Raw genomic sequence first — 13630 nt, forward strand, 5'->3', positions numbered from 1 at the left:
CAATCCCCGGCTGCTCCCCGGCCACTGGAGGAGGGTCCCACATGGCGCGCAGACCTCTCCTGCCGCCCGCTGCTCCCCTCAGCAGTGTACTTCGGTCCTTCTGCCTGCTCTGCTCCCCCCTCTGGCTCTGGTGAATTCGCTCACCCTCCTGCGCTTCTGACTGTACCCAGTGCTTGTATAAACAAACAAAAACTAAATAAATAAAAACATGCCTCTATTAAAAAAAATAAATAAATAAATAAAACAGAAATTGAAATATTTTCTGAAGATTGAGGGCACTTTAGACTTACTGTGATATCTGCTATAGGCATGCTAAAACTGATCCATAAAAGAATCTGAAATTTGTACAAAGCAATTTATCCAATAACTTACTTTTCTTTCTTTGGTTTAGTATTAATATCTCCTAGGACCATGATATCTGAGAAGTCTATCCGGAACTTGCTAAGCAAAGTTGCCATCCTAAAACAAAGATGAGTAGCATTGAGATACATGAAGGTTGATTATAACTGTTTTTATTTTATATAGGGCTGGAAACATCTGAAAAGCATTATTTATGGAAAGAATCTGTCAAGTGCTATTAGTCCATGTGAATTAATTTGCACTATATATTTACAGTGTCGACATCTGAAGTCCCTTAATAGAGACTTTTGATACTTTGCTATGTTCTCTGAATCTCTTCTTAGTTATGGACAGAGCCAGACATTACTAATGAAATTTGAATGACAACTAGGTTTTTAAAGTTAACATTAGTCAAATTGTTTTGGTATAGGTATGAATTTCAGGAAAAATAGTAAATTATTTTTGGATTCCTCTTCCATCCACTGAATGCCTAGAACTCACAGGTCCATAAAGGAATTTTTGGGCCACATTACTAATGATAGATTATGTTGTCGGCATTAAAAAAAATATATATATGTAGATATTTACACACACACACACACGTATTTTTTAAGCTGGAATAGGCATGGAAGAGGAGTTCTGAGTATCCATCTTTTCAAGTAAACAGTTTGCTGGAGGCAGTTTCCAATGAAGCCTTGATTGCAAAACAAACACAAACACATAGGAAAAGCATCTGTTTTTCAAAAAATGTATATTCTAAACTACATTAGAAAAAGGATGAACTACAAAGGTTTAACTCTAAAATTATTACTAGCACTTGCATAATTCACTACTTAAAATGAATATTTGAATTCTGGCATAATTCTAAGTGTCTTAACTCTAAATGCCTGCTATGTGTTCATAGGGTCTACACACACACAAAAAGAAAACATAAGAAAACAAACCATAGCAAAAACCCCAGAATGTGATGAATATATCAAGTATAATGTGTTTCATGAAGAAAATATAACTAGCACAAGGGGGAGGGATTACAAAGGTGAGACCAACACTGAACTTTAAAGAATGGAGGTTTTTTTTGTTTTTTTTAAAACAGAGAAAGAACACAAGTGAAGTATTTATAGTAGAGAGGTGAGAGTAGGCAAAGGATGAAATCTTACACCCATGTTTAGGGCTATGCAGAAGTGTAAACTGAGGTATAAGGCAGCCTTGGGAGAATAGAAAGGGAACAGGAGGAGAGGTTGTTAAAGGGTCTTTCTTGAGGGTCATACTATTGCAATTAGACTTTCTATGGTAGCTAACAAAAGCAGTTAAAAGTACTTTGCACAGGGGGGCGCCCTGGTGGCACAAGGGGTTAAGCACCACACTATGAAGTGATCCGCGGCCTGTGCAGCATGAGTTCAATCCCCGGCCAGCCAGGAAGCAACCCACATAGCGAGGCAAACCTCCCCTGTCTCGCCCGCTGCTCCTCTCAGCAGTGTATTTCAGTCAATCTGCCTGTTCTATTCCCCACTGTCTCTGGTGGATCCTCTCACCCCCCGCATCTCTGACCTGTACCCCAGCTCTTGCATTCATAAATAAATAAATATTTTTAAAAAGTACTTTGCACAAAGGAATCAAATAATTGAAAACTGTGCTGTCCAAAGATGAAATCAGGAACAATGTCAATATATGCTGAAAAGGGTCAGACATAAGCAACAAGGGTACTCAGAAGCACTGAATGCAGAACTAGAATCCTGACAGTTACACAGAAATGAGGGTGTGGATGACAGTGGCACACCACATATATGTTATCTAAAAGTACTCCCACGTATGAATATGTAATTTTTATATACTCTTCCCCCGATTTAAGAAAGCTCTTAAGCATTTTAATATCACAAGTTTTCCTAAAATGTTAATATAGTAATTACTACATATAAATAAAGCTAAATCTAACTAAAGCATGAAAACTAAAATCGAAAGAATGAAGTTTGCTATCTTTAGAAGTTTCAGGTTTAATGTAGAACAGAGCAGTAAGTCTGATATTTTCTGGATTTTTCTAATTTTTATCTTATCAAATTAATATTATGATAATGAAGCACTACTAGTTAAACACCCTACAAGTTTAGAAAAACTTACGCTCTCCTGTCATGGTCTATTCTGTTGATTTTTCCACCAATGAAAACTCTGATCTTACAGTCTTTCCATTTTTTCTTGGTAGTCAGAAGATAAGGTATCAATAAGGTCAGACCTGAATAATAAAAATATAACAAGACAATTATTCAGTGCTGATTTTCCACAGAAAAACTTCTCATTCAATTTAATCCTTAAAAATAGAAATACTGCAACTCAATATAAAACAATTTTTCTTTCTGTCCTTCCTTTTTCTTAACAATTTGGTCAAAAGCCATAAGCAATGCCCAATGACAATATACATTTAAACAATAGCAGTTTTCTCACTAAAATGGAAAACACAAAAATGGAGAAACAGGAGTAAATCCTGAAGTTAGTTTTCAGTCTATATCTATGCACACACAAACCTGTATTTTCTGCTCCGTCCATTAAAAGGGCCCAAGAGTACTAACATTTTAGTACAAGGATTATACCTAATGCCCTGATCTTGGTTTCTAAATACTATTCTCCACTAAAAGAATCAGGGCTCCATGAATAAATGATGATTCAAAGACTGGTGTAGGGAAGTATAAAATCAGGCCTGAAATATCTTATTGTACCAGAAAATAACTGGGTCATGACAGAGACAGAACTCTGTAATGAGGATCCCATTGGCCAAGTCTGGGACAACCTGAACATCAGAAAAATAATCAGGATGACAAATCATCTCTCATTGAGTAAAACAGGAATTTGTAAGTTCATATAGAAAAAATAAACAAAGTTCTTCCATCAACTAATAAATAAGGAAGAACAGTGGCATCAGAAAATTCAGTTGGCAAATATGAAACACCACAGCAATAATAAATTCAGGTAAAATACCAATGGATGCTAAAGAGGGGTAAAAAGTTACAGGAACAATGACATATTTACATAGTCTCAAAGTAATTCTCTGTTCTCCAAATAAGAGGAAGAAGTATAAATCTTGTGAGAACCACCTTACTCAAAGCCTAACTTCAGTGATAAGAAAACGCAGTATCACGTGCTACTTGCAGAGATCAACAGATGGGCACAGTATCACTTCTGTGATACTGTGCACCCAACTAAATAATTTGAAACTAATTATGATGAAATAAAAAATGGCACTCCAAATTTAGTGACGGTCTATAAAGTCGTCTGTAATATTAAAAAATGTTAACATCATGAAGCTCAAATTCTGAATTGAAGGCTACTGGAGAGAGAGAACAACTAAGTGCAACACCGAGTTCTAAAATTAATGCTGTAGCTTCTTTGGGGAATAGTGGCAAAAGTGAATTGGTCCACAGGTGAGGAGTACAAGTCTTTCATAGTATTATCCCCTCAACATTAACAGTCTTACCTCCATCATCAAAAAGCCACCAGACATCTATAGTATTCTTTCCTTGTTTTTTCTTAAACTGTGTACTAGCTTCAAGAAGTTTTTGATCAGCTACATTTAAAGGCACGGCAGGGCCTTTGGATTCTAAAGGATGAAGGAGGAAAATGAAATGTGTAAGCAAGGTAAATGTTATTAAAATCCCCTCTGCTGAATTCCTATAGCTTCCAAACTTCTGTGTATTCAAATGTTTTTAATGCAGGTAACTGTATATGGCATCTATCATTGATATTTATTTATAATTTAAATATACTTTTTAAATGGTTACAGATAAATATATCATCTCGACTAATTTCTAAAATTCTGAAGCATTCTGAATGAAGAGAATCAGTAAAACTAATCAGGAAGCTTATATTGACTGCTAGGTTTTGATTTCTGTAAAGTGCTTCTGAAAAGCTGTTTTTGGCTAGCTGGAAAAATTAAGTTTATGCTTGTTCCATGAGTACATTTCTTTTGCAGTCTGGTTTTTCAGTAATTTAAAGCTCAAAAAGAAAAAAAAACCTTAAATAAATGTTACCTGTAATGTGAAAGACAGAAGGAAATGGAAGATACACCAATAAAATCTTATAATTATCACAGTGAAACTTTAAGGAAAAACTCCCTCATCTTTACCTAACTTTTCACCAACGTTAGGTGAGCCCAATTCTAAAGCAACAGAATCACTACCTCTTTCTTTGAATCACAGAAAGATGTTGGGAACTCCCTGGAACTCCCATCCATTTGCTGCAGGTCTAAAATGTTTACCAAAGGAGTTCCCATTTGTATTCCCAGGAATTAAAAAAAACAAAACAAAACAAAACACCAGCATCAGCTCTGTAAGCAAGCAAATGATTATCATGAAACTCCTATACCCAATTTTTTAAAAGCAGAAATCCAAAGGAGGAAATCTGCTCACTTTTTAAAATGTCTATCATTCACTTTTCATGCTGCCATGACATATGCAAACATGATGAATGATTTTGCGTGATGAAATAACATGGCTACCAAACCACACTGCTCCATAACTCTCACCTCTATCTCCTTCTCATAAAATTCATGTATGTTGACATGACTGTATCTCCCAAACGCAGCAGGACTGTGAGAAATATTGTAATTTTCGAAATGAAAAATACATTAGTATCAAAATTAAGGATTTGGCTGGATACAACTGATGGGAAAAAGTGCAAGTGACACTGGTAACAAAGGTATTTCAGTGTCTCTCCTTACCTAAACCATGCAGTTTAAATAAAAAGATTAATACTGGCCCAGTTGAGCGCTGGGTTGCGAGGTTGCCCACAGCCTCTGCAGCGCCAGTTTGATCCCCAGCCACCGGCGAGGGTCCCACCAAAAAAAAAAAAAAAAAAAAAGATTAATACTGACTTTTCAGGGTTTCATTATTCAGAGGTGCTATGAATTTAAAATAATTTGTTTTTGATATATCACCTTTTCCCTGTGACAATTTAACTAACTTGGACTAATGATAATTTTTCCGATCTGCATTTAATAAATAGCTGTAATATCACCTCACCATGGAAATAAAAACTAAGGTTAAAAAAAAAAAAGAAAAGTTGGAATTAAAGAGTTAACAGTATGAAAGAAGGGATTAAAATAAAATGATGAAAAATGCCTGCCTTTTTTCAACAGTGGTTGAGTTGGAGTCTTGCCATCCTCTTCCTCATCTAGATTATGTTTAAAAAACACAAAATATTAAGTTAATTGCCTTTATATTAATAAAAATGTAAATAGAGCACATTTATTAACAAAACAAAGTATGAAGCCACAGTCTGAAAAATAATCAAGACTGAAGATTGTTTTCTACACTAGCGGTCAGTATTTTAAAAAGAACACATACTTTAGACCTCTCCAATAGGGCCATTGATGTCACCCCTCTAAATTATATTCCTAGAAAACTGACCAAAAACCCTTTTAACTGAAGTTTTAAACTTTCACACTTGAAATTAGCTGAGATGTTGAAATAATATTTATAGAGCAGAAAGATTATATTTAAAAAGTATATGCATGTGTATATGAACATATTGGTCCATTTTAACTTTAAATATTTCTCTGGGGTTATCAGTTTTTCTAATCTTTTTTAAAAGAAAAGTTTATATTATTTGTCTCCTGTCCCACCTTGGAAAGAGCATAGTGCAGTGGCTCTAGAGTCAAACTTTAGCATTCGTTATTACCTCTGATCCTCTTTCTGGCTATGTGAGCTAGTCCTGTTACTTTCTTCACAATACCTACTTCTTAGGAAGGCTGTTGTAGGGAAAGCATTAATGCACTTAGGTCAGCGGCTAGGACTAAGTCAAGTGTCCTCTTGAACACCGTACACCTCAATATTCAAGACAGTAGATAGACATACCAAATGTCTGTGAATATAAATAACTACACATGAATGTTTATTATGAAAACTGTAAAACTATAAAGATGTCAAAGTTTTATGTTCATTTTGAAGCAATTGTTTAAATAGAAAATAAACACAAAATGAAGGTGATGCCACTTTTGAATGTTAATTTCATATGCCTGTTGAGGAATAAGGAATATTTCAATTACTTCATTCAGTTTCATAGTATTAAATATTGTTTAAATATTTGACAGTATCTGTCTTTGATAATAAAAACTATTAGAAATATTGCTGTGGGCATCCTATATGCTTTTAAAAGAGCTCAGTAATATCAAGGGAAGCTTGACACTTAAAGTGATTTATATTATGTTAAAGGCATTTATATTTTTATAAGACTATGATTAGAATTACCAACCCAGTTCCCTACTCTGCAAAAATAATGACTTTCCTAATAAGATTGTGCACATATTTATTAGCTAATGGATAACATCTACAATGTTGGAGGCACAGAGTAGGTGCTCAATAAAATATTCTTCCCCTCTCGTCATAGCTTCATCTCTGTTTTAGGCAAGAGAAAGAAATTAAAAAAAAGAAAAAGAAAAAAGGAAAGGGGAAAAGAATAAGAATGTGTACCACAAATTAAAAGTAAATGCAGGAACATAAGAACAGTTATCACAATCAGTTTATACCATTTTGAGGTGAAACAAATAATTTTTAATCAAGCCAGAAAAGAACCAAAAGGAAAAATGAGTCCAACTAAACTCTCAACTGCTACTCTAAGCAAATAAGGTTAAGTAAGGAGGAAAGAAATAAAAAGCAGCATGATTGTTTCCAAAGAATCTAGAATCGATTAATTTCACGAAAATAGGACTTATCTGAGGTTATCAATTTCAGAAAAAGAATAGTGATTTTTCAGGAATCAAAAGTATGATATGGCTTGATGATTTACAGTGCAGATTTTTTCTTGTTGTGTGACGCTAGGAGTAGGACAGATGGAGATACTAGGCTGAGCAGAGGTAGGAGAGTGAGGGTGGGAGAGTAAGATTTGGAAGTCATTCCGCTTTTGCTCTATAAACCTGAAAAAAATGTGGATGAAATTATCTCAAAGTCTCAAGATTTGAGAGTATTTTTGTGGCATAAATGAGCCACCGGGTATCATGTCTGTAATTATAATGGGAGTAGCTCAGCAACCAAATCAAAGGAGCTTGTTTCTTCAGTGAAACTAAATTTAGGAATAAAATTGCATTTTACTTTTTTATGACATTGTTTTACCTACACAACTCCAGGTGCAGGAGATGTGAAAAATAGTGTGAACATCTCAGCCCCTAGTATTTAAATGTTGATATAAAAATTTATAAATTTCATTCCTTATGCTGTATGCATATTTTTCTAAATTACCATGATTCCTTACCAGTTTAGATTTTACTTATGCTTCAAATTAAAATGTTTTATTTAAAGCAAGTATAAACAAAAACATTCAAGAGCTATTAATATTAATTGGCATGATTTCTGGATTACAATCTACCTTAAAAGTAGTAATTAGTAGTCATTTTTCAAAGGTACAAATTTTACCTAAGCAAGTAGAAAAAGCAGTACATGTTGAGACAATTTACTTTATAATTAAAGCATTACCATTAATAAATTTCTTGTTTGAATAAAAATTACCTTTATGTGTAATGGTTTTTTCACCAGATGTTCTGGAAGTATCTAAATCTGATTTTTTACTATACTCCATACTAAGTACCACATCCTTGACACCAGGAGATTTCTCTTGTGATGACAATAATTCTTCTGCAGATACGAAAATATTCAAAATATTATCTAAATCTTAAACCATTAAAGAAAACATGGTATAATATCAAAGTTTATTACAAATGATTTCTTAGGCAAACAAATGAGATACTCTGCTTTGAAATAACTTTTGCTTAAAATACAAGCGACTGGGGCCTCCCTGGTGGTGCAGAGGGTTAAGATGCAACCTATGAAGCTGTCTGCAGCCACTGCAGCACGAGCTCAATCCCCAGCCTTGGAGCTACCCACATGGCACAAAAGACCTCTGTTGTCTCCTCCGCTGCTCCCCTCAACAGTGTATTTAAGTCGATCTGCCTGTTCTGCTCCCCACTCTGTCTCTGGTGAATAACCCCCCACACATACAAACATCTGGCCTGTACCCCAGCTCTTGTGTGCATAAATAAATAAATGTTCATTTTCTATCTTTTGGAAAGGAGTTAGTAAACATTTACCTTCCGCCACCACCAAAAATAAGCCATTTATCATAAAGACTAATGTAGTATGAAATAGATCATCCATTCATAACCCTTACCACTGATCTGTGTGTACTAAGAAAAATAACAAACTATGTGAGCCTAAGGGCCAGGCCAGCAATAATGCTGACAGCCTGACAGGTCCAATCTTCACAACAACCCTAGAGAGTATGTATTTTAAGAGATGAAGAAACTGAGGCTTGGAAGTCAGCAAATTTGCCCAGGCTATAAAACCATTTATTACAAGAAAATGCTGGATTTTTAAAGCAAATCTGTCAGATTCCAAAGTCTAATCTCTTAATCCCTGTGCTAAACCAAATTCCTGTCTCTAAATCTTGATGAATATATCATAGCTTTCAAAAATTTTTCATAATGATTATAAAGATATTCCAATCACATTCAGATCTTGGTAAATTATAGAACTATATAATTAGCCAAACTATAGTATTTTTGAACATCAAAGAAAATACTACTAGTAACTATACAGAATTACAAGTACCCTAAATATTAGTCAAAGCAGAGCAAGAGAGAACTGAAAGAGTATTTGCAAGGCATACACCAGAGTAAGAAAATTCATTTTCAGAAAGCCATACTTCTGTATTATGTGGATATTAAACCTCAAAGCATTCTCTCAAACCTGCAGTTTATTGTTTTTAGGGATTGGAATTTTCTATTATATTTGTAAATTCAGCAGAAACACTATCCCTCAATTAGGGCTTAAGCATCACTTTTAAAACAATTCTTTAAAAATTATAAAGTTGAAAAAGACATTGTGGGTGTCAGGGATTAACAACAGTGGATAAGGGCAAAGTATGGAGAACTTCACAACAATAGCATAGGGGAGATTTTGGTGGTATGGAAAAGTTCTCTATCTTGATTGTGACAGTAGTTACATGAATGAACATATATAATAAATGGTGACATGCTACAAAAATATGATCAGCTATACACAAGTGTATGTAAAAAGGGTGAAATTTGATTGTCCCAATGCTCTTTCAATTTAGAACTACTGATATGCAAGATGCTACCATAGGGGAAACTATATGAAGAGTACAAAGAACCTCTATGCATGTAAGTAAAATTACTAAACATTTAAAAGTTTAAAAAACTGATTTAAAAGATCTTTTCTAAAGAAAGTAAATGACATCACAGAATTTAGTTTTTACTTTATATGCCTCTAATTTACAAAGCATGTCTTTCACAAACATAAAAATAATGCCTTAGTAACCATTAAAAATGTTTCTGATTATTTTATTAATTATGTATTTTTATTATAAAACTGGCTAATCTAAATCGTAAGAATTGTTTTTCTTAAAATTATGATTTGGATTGAATTTTATTCCCTCCATTAATAATCATGAGCCATCATCCAGACTGGTACAGAGAAAACAGAAATGTTGTTGGGGTCAAATAGATCTGATCTTAAAATGCCAATCTTTAAAGAAGACAGAGAACAGGTAGTACACAATAAAATTACTGAAACAATTGTGAGGATTATACATAATTTTCTAGCAAAATAAGATTTTAAAACAAAACATTTATTTCAAACAAGATTTACCTTGTCCTTGAAGATGAGATATATCCAGACCCTCTTTTAGGCGAATTACCACAACTCCATATTGTATGTCAAAGGCATCACTATAATGGAAAAAAAAAAAAGTCATAAAAAATGTTTTGTGTACTCAATATAATGAATTCAGTAATAAATGATGTCTTAAATTCTTTCAGCTTTAAATGGGATTTTTCTTAAAAATGCTTCTAAAAATTACAGTGAGATCCATAAGTTGGTACCAAATCCTATGCTAATCCTTCTCCCTTTTTATCTACACCCTTAAAAACTGTTATTGCTACTTTGGTGGTGGGTGTGGTATGAAAAACACACACCTGTAGAGGTGTGAACCTATACACCTAAAACATAAAAGTGTTATAAAACCAACATTATCTCAATAAAAATAATTAAAACAAAAAACTTAAAATATAGTTCTTTATAGTATTGATATTCTACCACTATCAGCTGTTGAAAGCAATAACTATATTTTTATCCTTTTAGAAACAAACTAAAATTATAGAGAAACAACTTTCAGTCCCATCATATTTAATTTTAGGCTTATTCCCTTAAAGCCAAAAGAAATACATGAATACAGAGAAACATTTTACTGAAAGCAGTGTAGAATATAATAAGATCATTTCTGAAAGGTTTTAGGATATTTTTCAGTAATTTAATTTTTGCAAAACTAATTTTAAAACATAATCCAAAGATTTTACATGCATTTGCACACATGTATTCATACGTGCTTTATTTTTTAATATAAATGGGACCATCCTAATAATATGTAAAATACATTAAACCTTAGAGACTGCCTTTTTTTTTTTTTTTAATAAAGATTTATTTATTTATTTATACAAGCACTGGGTACAGCCAGAAGCACGGGAGGGTGAGAGAATTCACCAGAGCCAGAGCGGGGAACAGAACAGGCAGACCAACGAAATACACTGCTGAGGGGAGCAGAAGGCACGGTGGGAGAGGTCTGCGGGACCCTTGCTGGTGGCCGGGGATTGAACTGGTGCTGCAGAGGCTGCGGGCAGCTTCGCAGCCCAGCGCTCAACCGCTGCGCCACCAGGGGAGGCCCCCTCAGAGACTGCTTTAAAATAAGGCTTATATTCTGGGAAATTTTTAAGACCATAAACCATTTAGACCCAAGTTCTTCTCAAATCTACTGAAGAATTTCAAATTCCAAAACTTAAGATGTTTCCCAAAAGTGTGTAAAAAGGTTTATTTTTTATCTCTAATTCTTATCTTAAATTCTACAGGAATAAACATTTCCTACATACATTATTATGTGATATATTATTCTGTAGCTATATATAACAAAAAGACTAAAATCTAATAAAATGATAAGACTGTTCAGATCATTGAACAAGATCTTTTGTTGTACTTTTAAATCATAGGAAGCCAGTTTTGTAAGGTAAGTTAATTGAGGTCAAACAAGATTCACTGTAGAAATTAATCGATGTTAACTTTCCTCAGCTGTAGCCTAAGTACAAAATGTGGCTGATAAAGTGTCAGAAATAGTCAACACTTATTACACAATAATATTCTAGGCTTTTTTTAACCAAGAAATAAGACCAAATGAGGTTCACTTGTTTTTAAAGGCCATATACTATAGTCTGAATTTTCATCAATAACAAAGTTAAAAGGATAAGCTACTTTGAAACTGCCATAAATTTCTATGGCTCTAGAAACCAGAGAAGCAGTATTTTGAACTATCTTCTAATTACTACCTGAAGCAGAGTATTTAGAGTTATGCTTTACTCTGGACCAAACATTCACTTCAGTCCTACAAGGGAGTTAGAAGGGCAATATTTCCTTTATGAGAACTGTAACAGTGAAAGAATTATTTGAAAAAAAAAAAAAGCCACTTTTTCTATTTTGTAGGATAATAAGACCATCTTACTAGCCTTAACATCTCCAGAGAGAAAAAATATATTCCCTGGATCACAGTCCACATGATTTAATCTTTGTTTCACTGTGCTTTTCCCCCTAATCCCTATATATACAAAGTATACAGCATAGAATTGGAAAGGTAGGATGAGTCTAAAGGTAGCCAAAGTCACAACATAACAAACCATATGAACCACTCTAGTGAGTTAAGGGATAATCAGGTAAAATTTAGAGAAACAGGATTTGAATCTAGTCTCAAGAGTTACTTTGCCCAAATATAATTTTTAGTGGTACAATTGTTTGTTTATAAAGAAATACTTTCTAAAGAGAACAGTTCTATCTCATCAGTAGTTATGACAAGAAGACTACTCTTCAAGTATGGTACAGTAAGAGATTAGTAATCATTATCCCTTTATTAAACAAACTGAGTAAGATAATCAGATTTTTTTTAATTCAAGCCCCAGAATAGTAGGAAAAAAGTGCTTTTCAAGATTAAAAAGAAAACCTGGAAAAAATGAAGAAACTTCCAAAATGTATTAGTGGCAAATTAAACAGATACAAGTGCCAAAATCAGTAATATGACTTAAGTAAAATTAAAAAGACAGTAAAAAGAACCCACTAGACAGCTCATAAAAGATAGGTTAAAGTAATGCAAACCGAAACTGAATTGCCTAATAAAAGATCATTTTAAAAAAAAAAAAAAAAAACACCGAAAAGTGAGTAAGTTCAGAACTTATAGTTCACAATTGCATTTTTAAAAAGAATGTAAATAATGGGTCAACTCAAGTGATTAATGGCAAAATTAATTTGAGATTGGAACAAACCTACACCCAAGCTAGATTTATGTTATGAAATGCCCTTCGTCAGCATCAGCTATTATGATGACATTAACTTTGAAGATGATGAGTCTATCAACATTTGGGAACTCTGCTTAGCAACACCTGTAGAGATCTGAAAAATCTTGCCTACTTAGATGGGAAGCCAGAATATATAAAAATGTATGTAACATGTATGTATACATACACAATGTATGCTTGCATTTGCAAGGAAACATCGAAGGATCAAAATTTTTTGTTAGATCATCAATTTAAAATCCAGATAATCTCTTGTCTTTCTTTTCATTCTTATTGCTTCTACTAACAGACACTTTATGATAAGAAATGGGGCTTCAAAACCCAATGCAGGTTTCAAAATGAATTTTTTAAACCAAGTTATTGAATTAAAAGGATACTTACTGAAATAAGTTTATATACATATCTACATCTCTCATATCTGCTTGCAACCAATCTTTCTTAAATCCAAGGACAAGTGTGTTTGGTTTCATACGCCCAAGACCAGCAGCCTAGTTAATGTAGGAAAAATACAACTTTAAAGATATACTATTCAACAAAATGTTTTAAATGATGTACTCCTCCAAATATCCTCTAAACATTTTAAAGTTATTTACCCTTATCAAAAATTCTTGAGCCTCCAAACATGCATAATTATATATATTTCAAATACTCTGACCTGACAATGCTATTTTGATCTACTTATTTTAGAACACTTTTAAAATAAGCAGTTTACCTCAAAATGTGGCTGATAAAGTGTCAGAAATAGTCAACACTTACTACACAAGAATATTCTAGGCTTTTTTAACTAAGAAATAAGACCAAATGAGGTTCACTTGTTTTAAAAAGCCATATACTATAGTCTGAATTTTCAGCAATAACAATGGGTTTTTGCTATTTTAAATGAAAGTGTAAAATTGAATTGAATATTAA

General features: G+C 33.4%; 1 protein-coding gene and 1 long non-coding RNA gene across 2 annotated transcripts in view; one reads left to right on the forward strand and one right to left on the reverse strand.

The window, feature by feature from the left end:
• LOC119243518 (uncharacterized) overlaps positions 1–9490 on the forward strand; it is a 75815-nt gene extending 66325 nt beyond the window's left edge. The window contains exon 3 of the long non-coding RNA XR_005124734.1: positions 9430–9490. This is a non-coding gene — a long non-coding RNA (uncharacterized LOC119243518). The remainder of the gene's footprint in view (positions 1–9429) is intronic.
• Positions 1–13630, reverse strand: part of SLC12A2 (solute carrier family 12 member 2) — an 84176-nt gene that overhangs the window by 6065 nt on the left and 64481 nt on the right. Inside the window, exons 18-24 of the mRNA XM_037509421.2 lie at positions 13103–13209; positions 9984–10063; positions 7827–7952; positions 5449–5496; positions 3803–3925; positions 2455–2566; positions 373–459 (exon numbers count right to left, since the gene is read on the reverse strand). Coding sequence (XP_037365318.1) covers positions 373–459; positions 2455–2566; positions 3803–3925; positions 5449–5496; positions 7827–7952; positions 9984–10063; positions 13103–13209 — 683 coding nt within the window. The remainder of the gene's footprint in view (positions 1–372; positions 460–2454; positions 2567–3802; positions 3926–5448; positions 5497–7826; positions 7953–9983; positions 10064–13102; positions 13210–13630) is intronic.

Source organism: Talpa occidentalis, unplaced genomic scaffold, assembly GCF_014898055.3.
Source record: "Talpa occidentalis isolate TD23 unplaced genomic scaffold, MPIMG_talOcc4v2.1 talOcc4.13, whole genome shotgun sequence".
Lineage (NCBI taxonomy): Eukaryota > Metazoa > Chordata > Mammalia > Eulipotyphla > Talpidae > Talpa > Talpa occidentalis.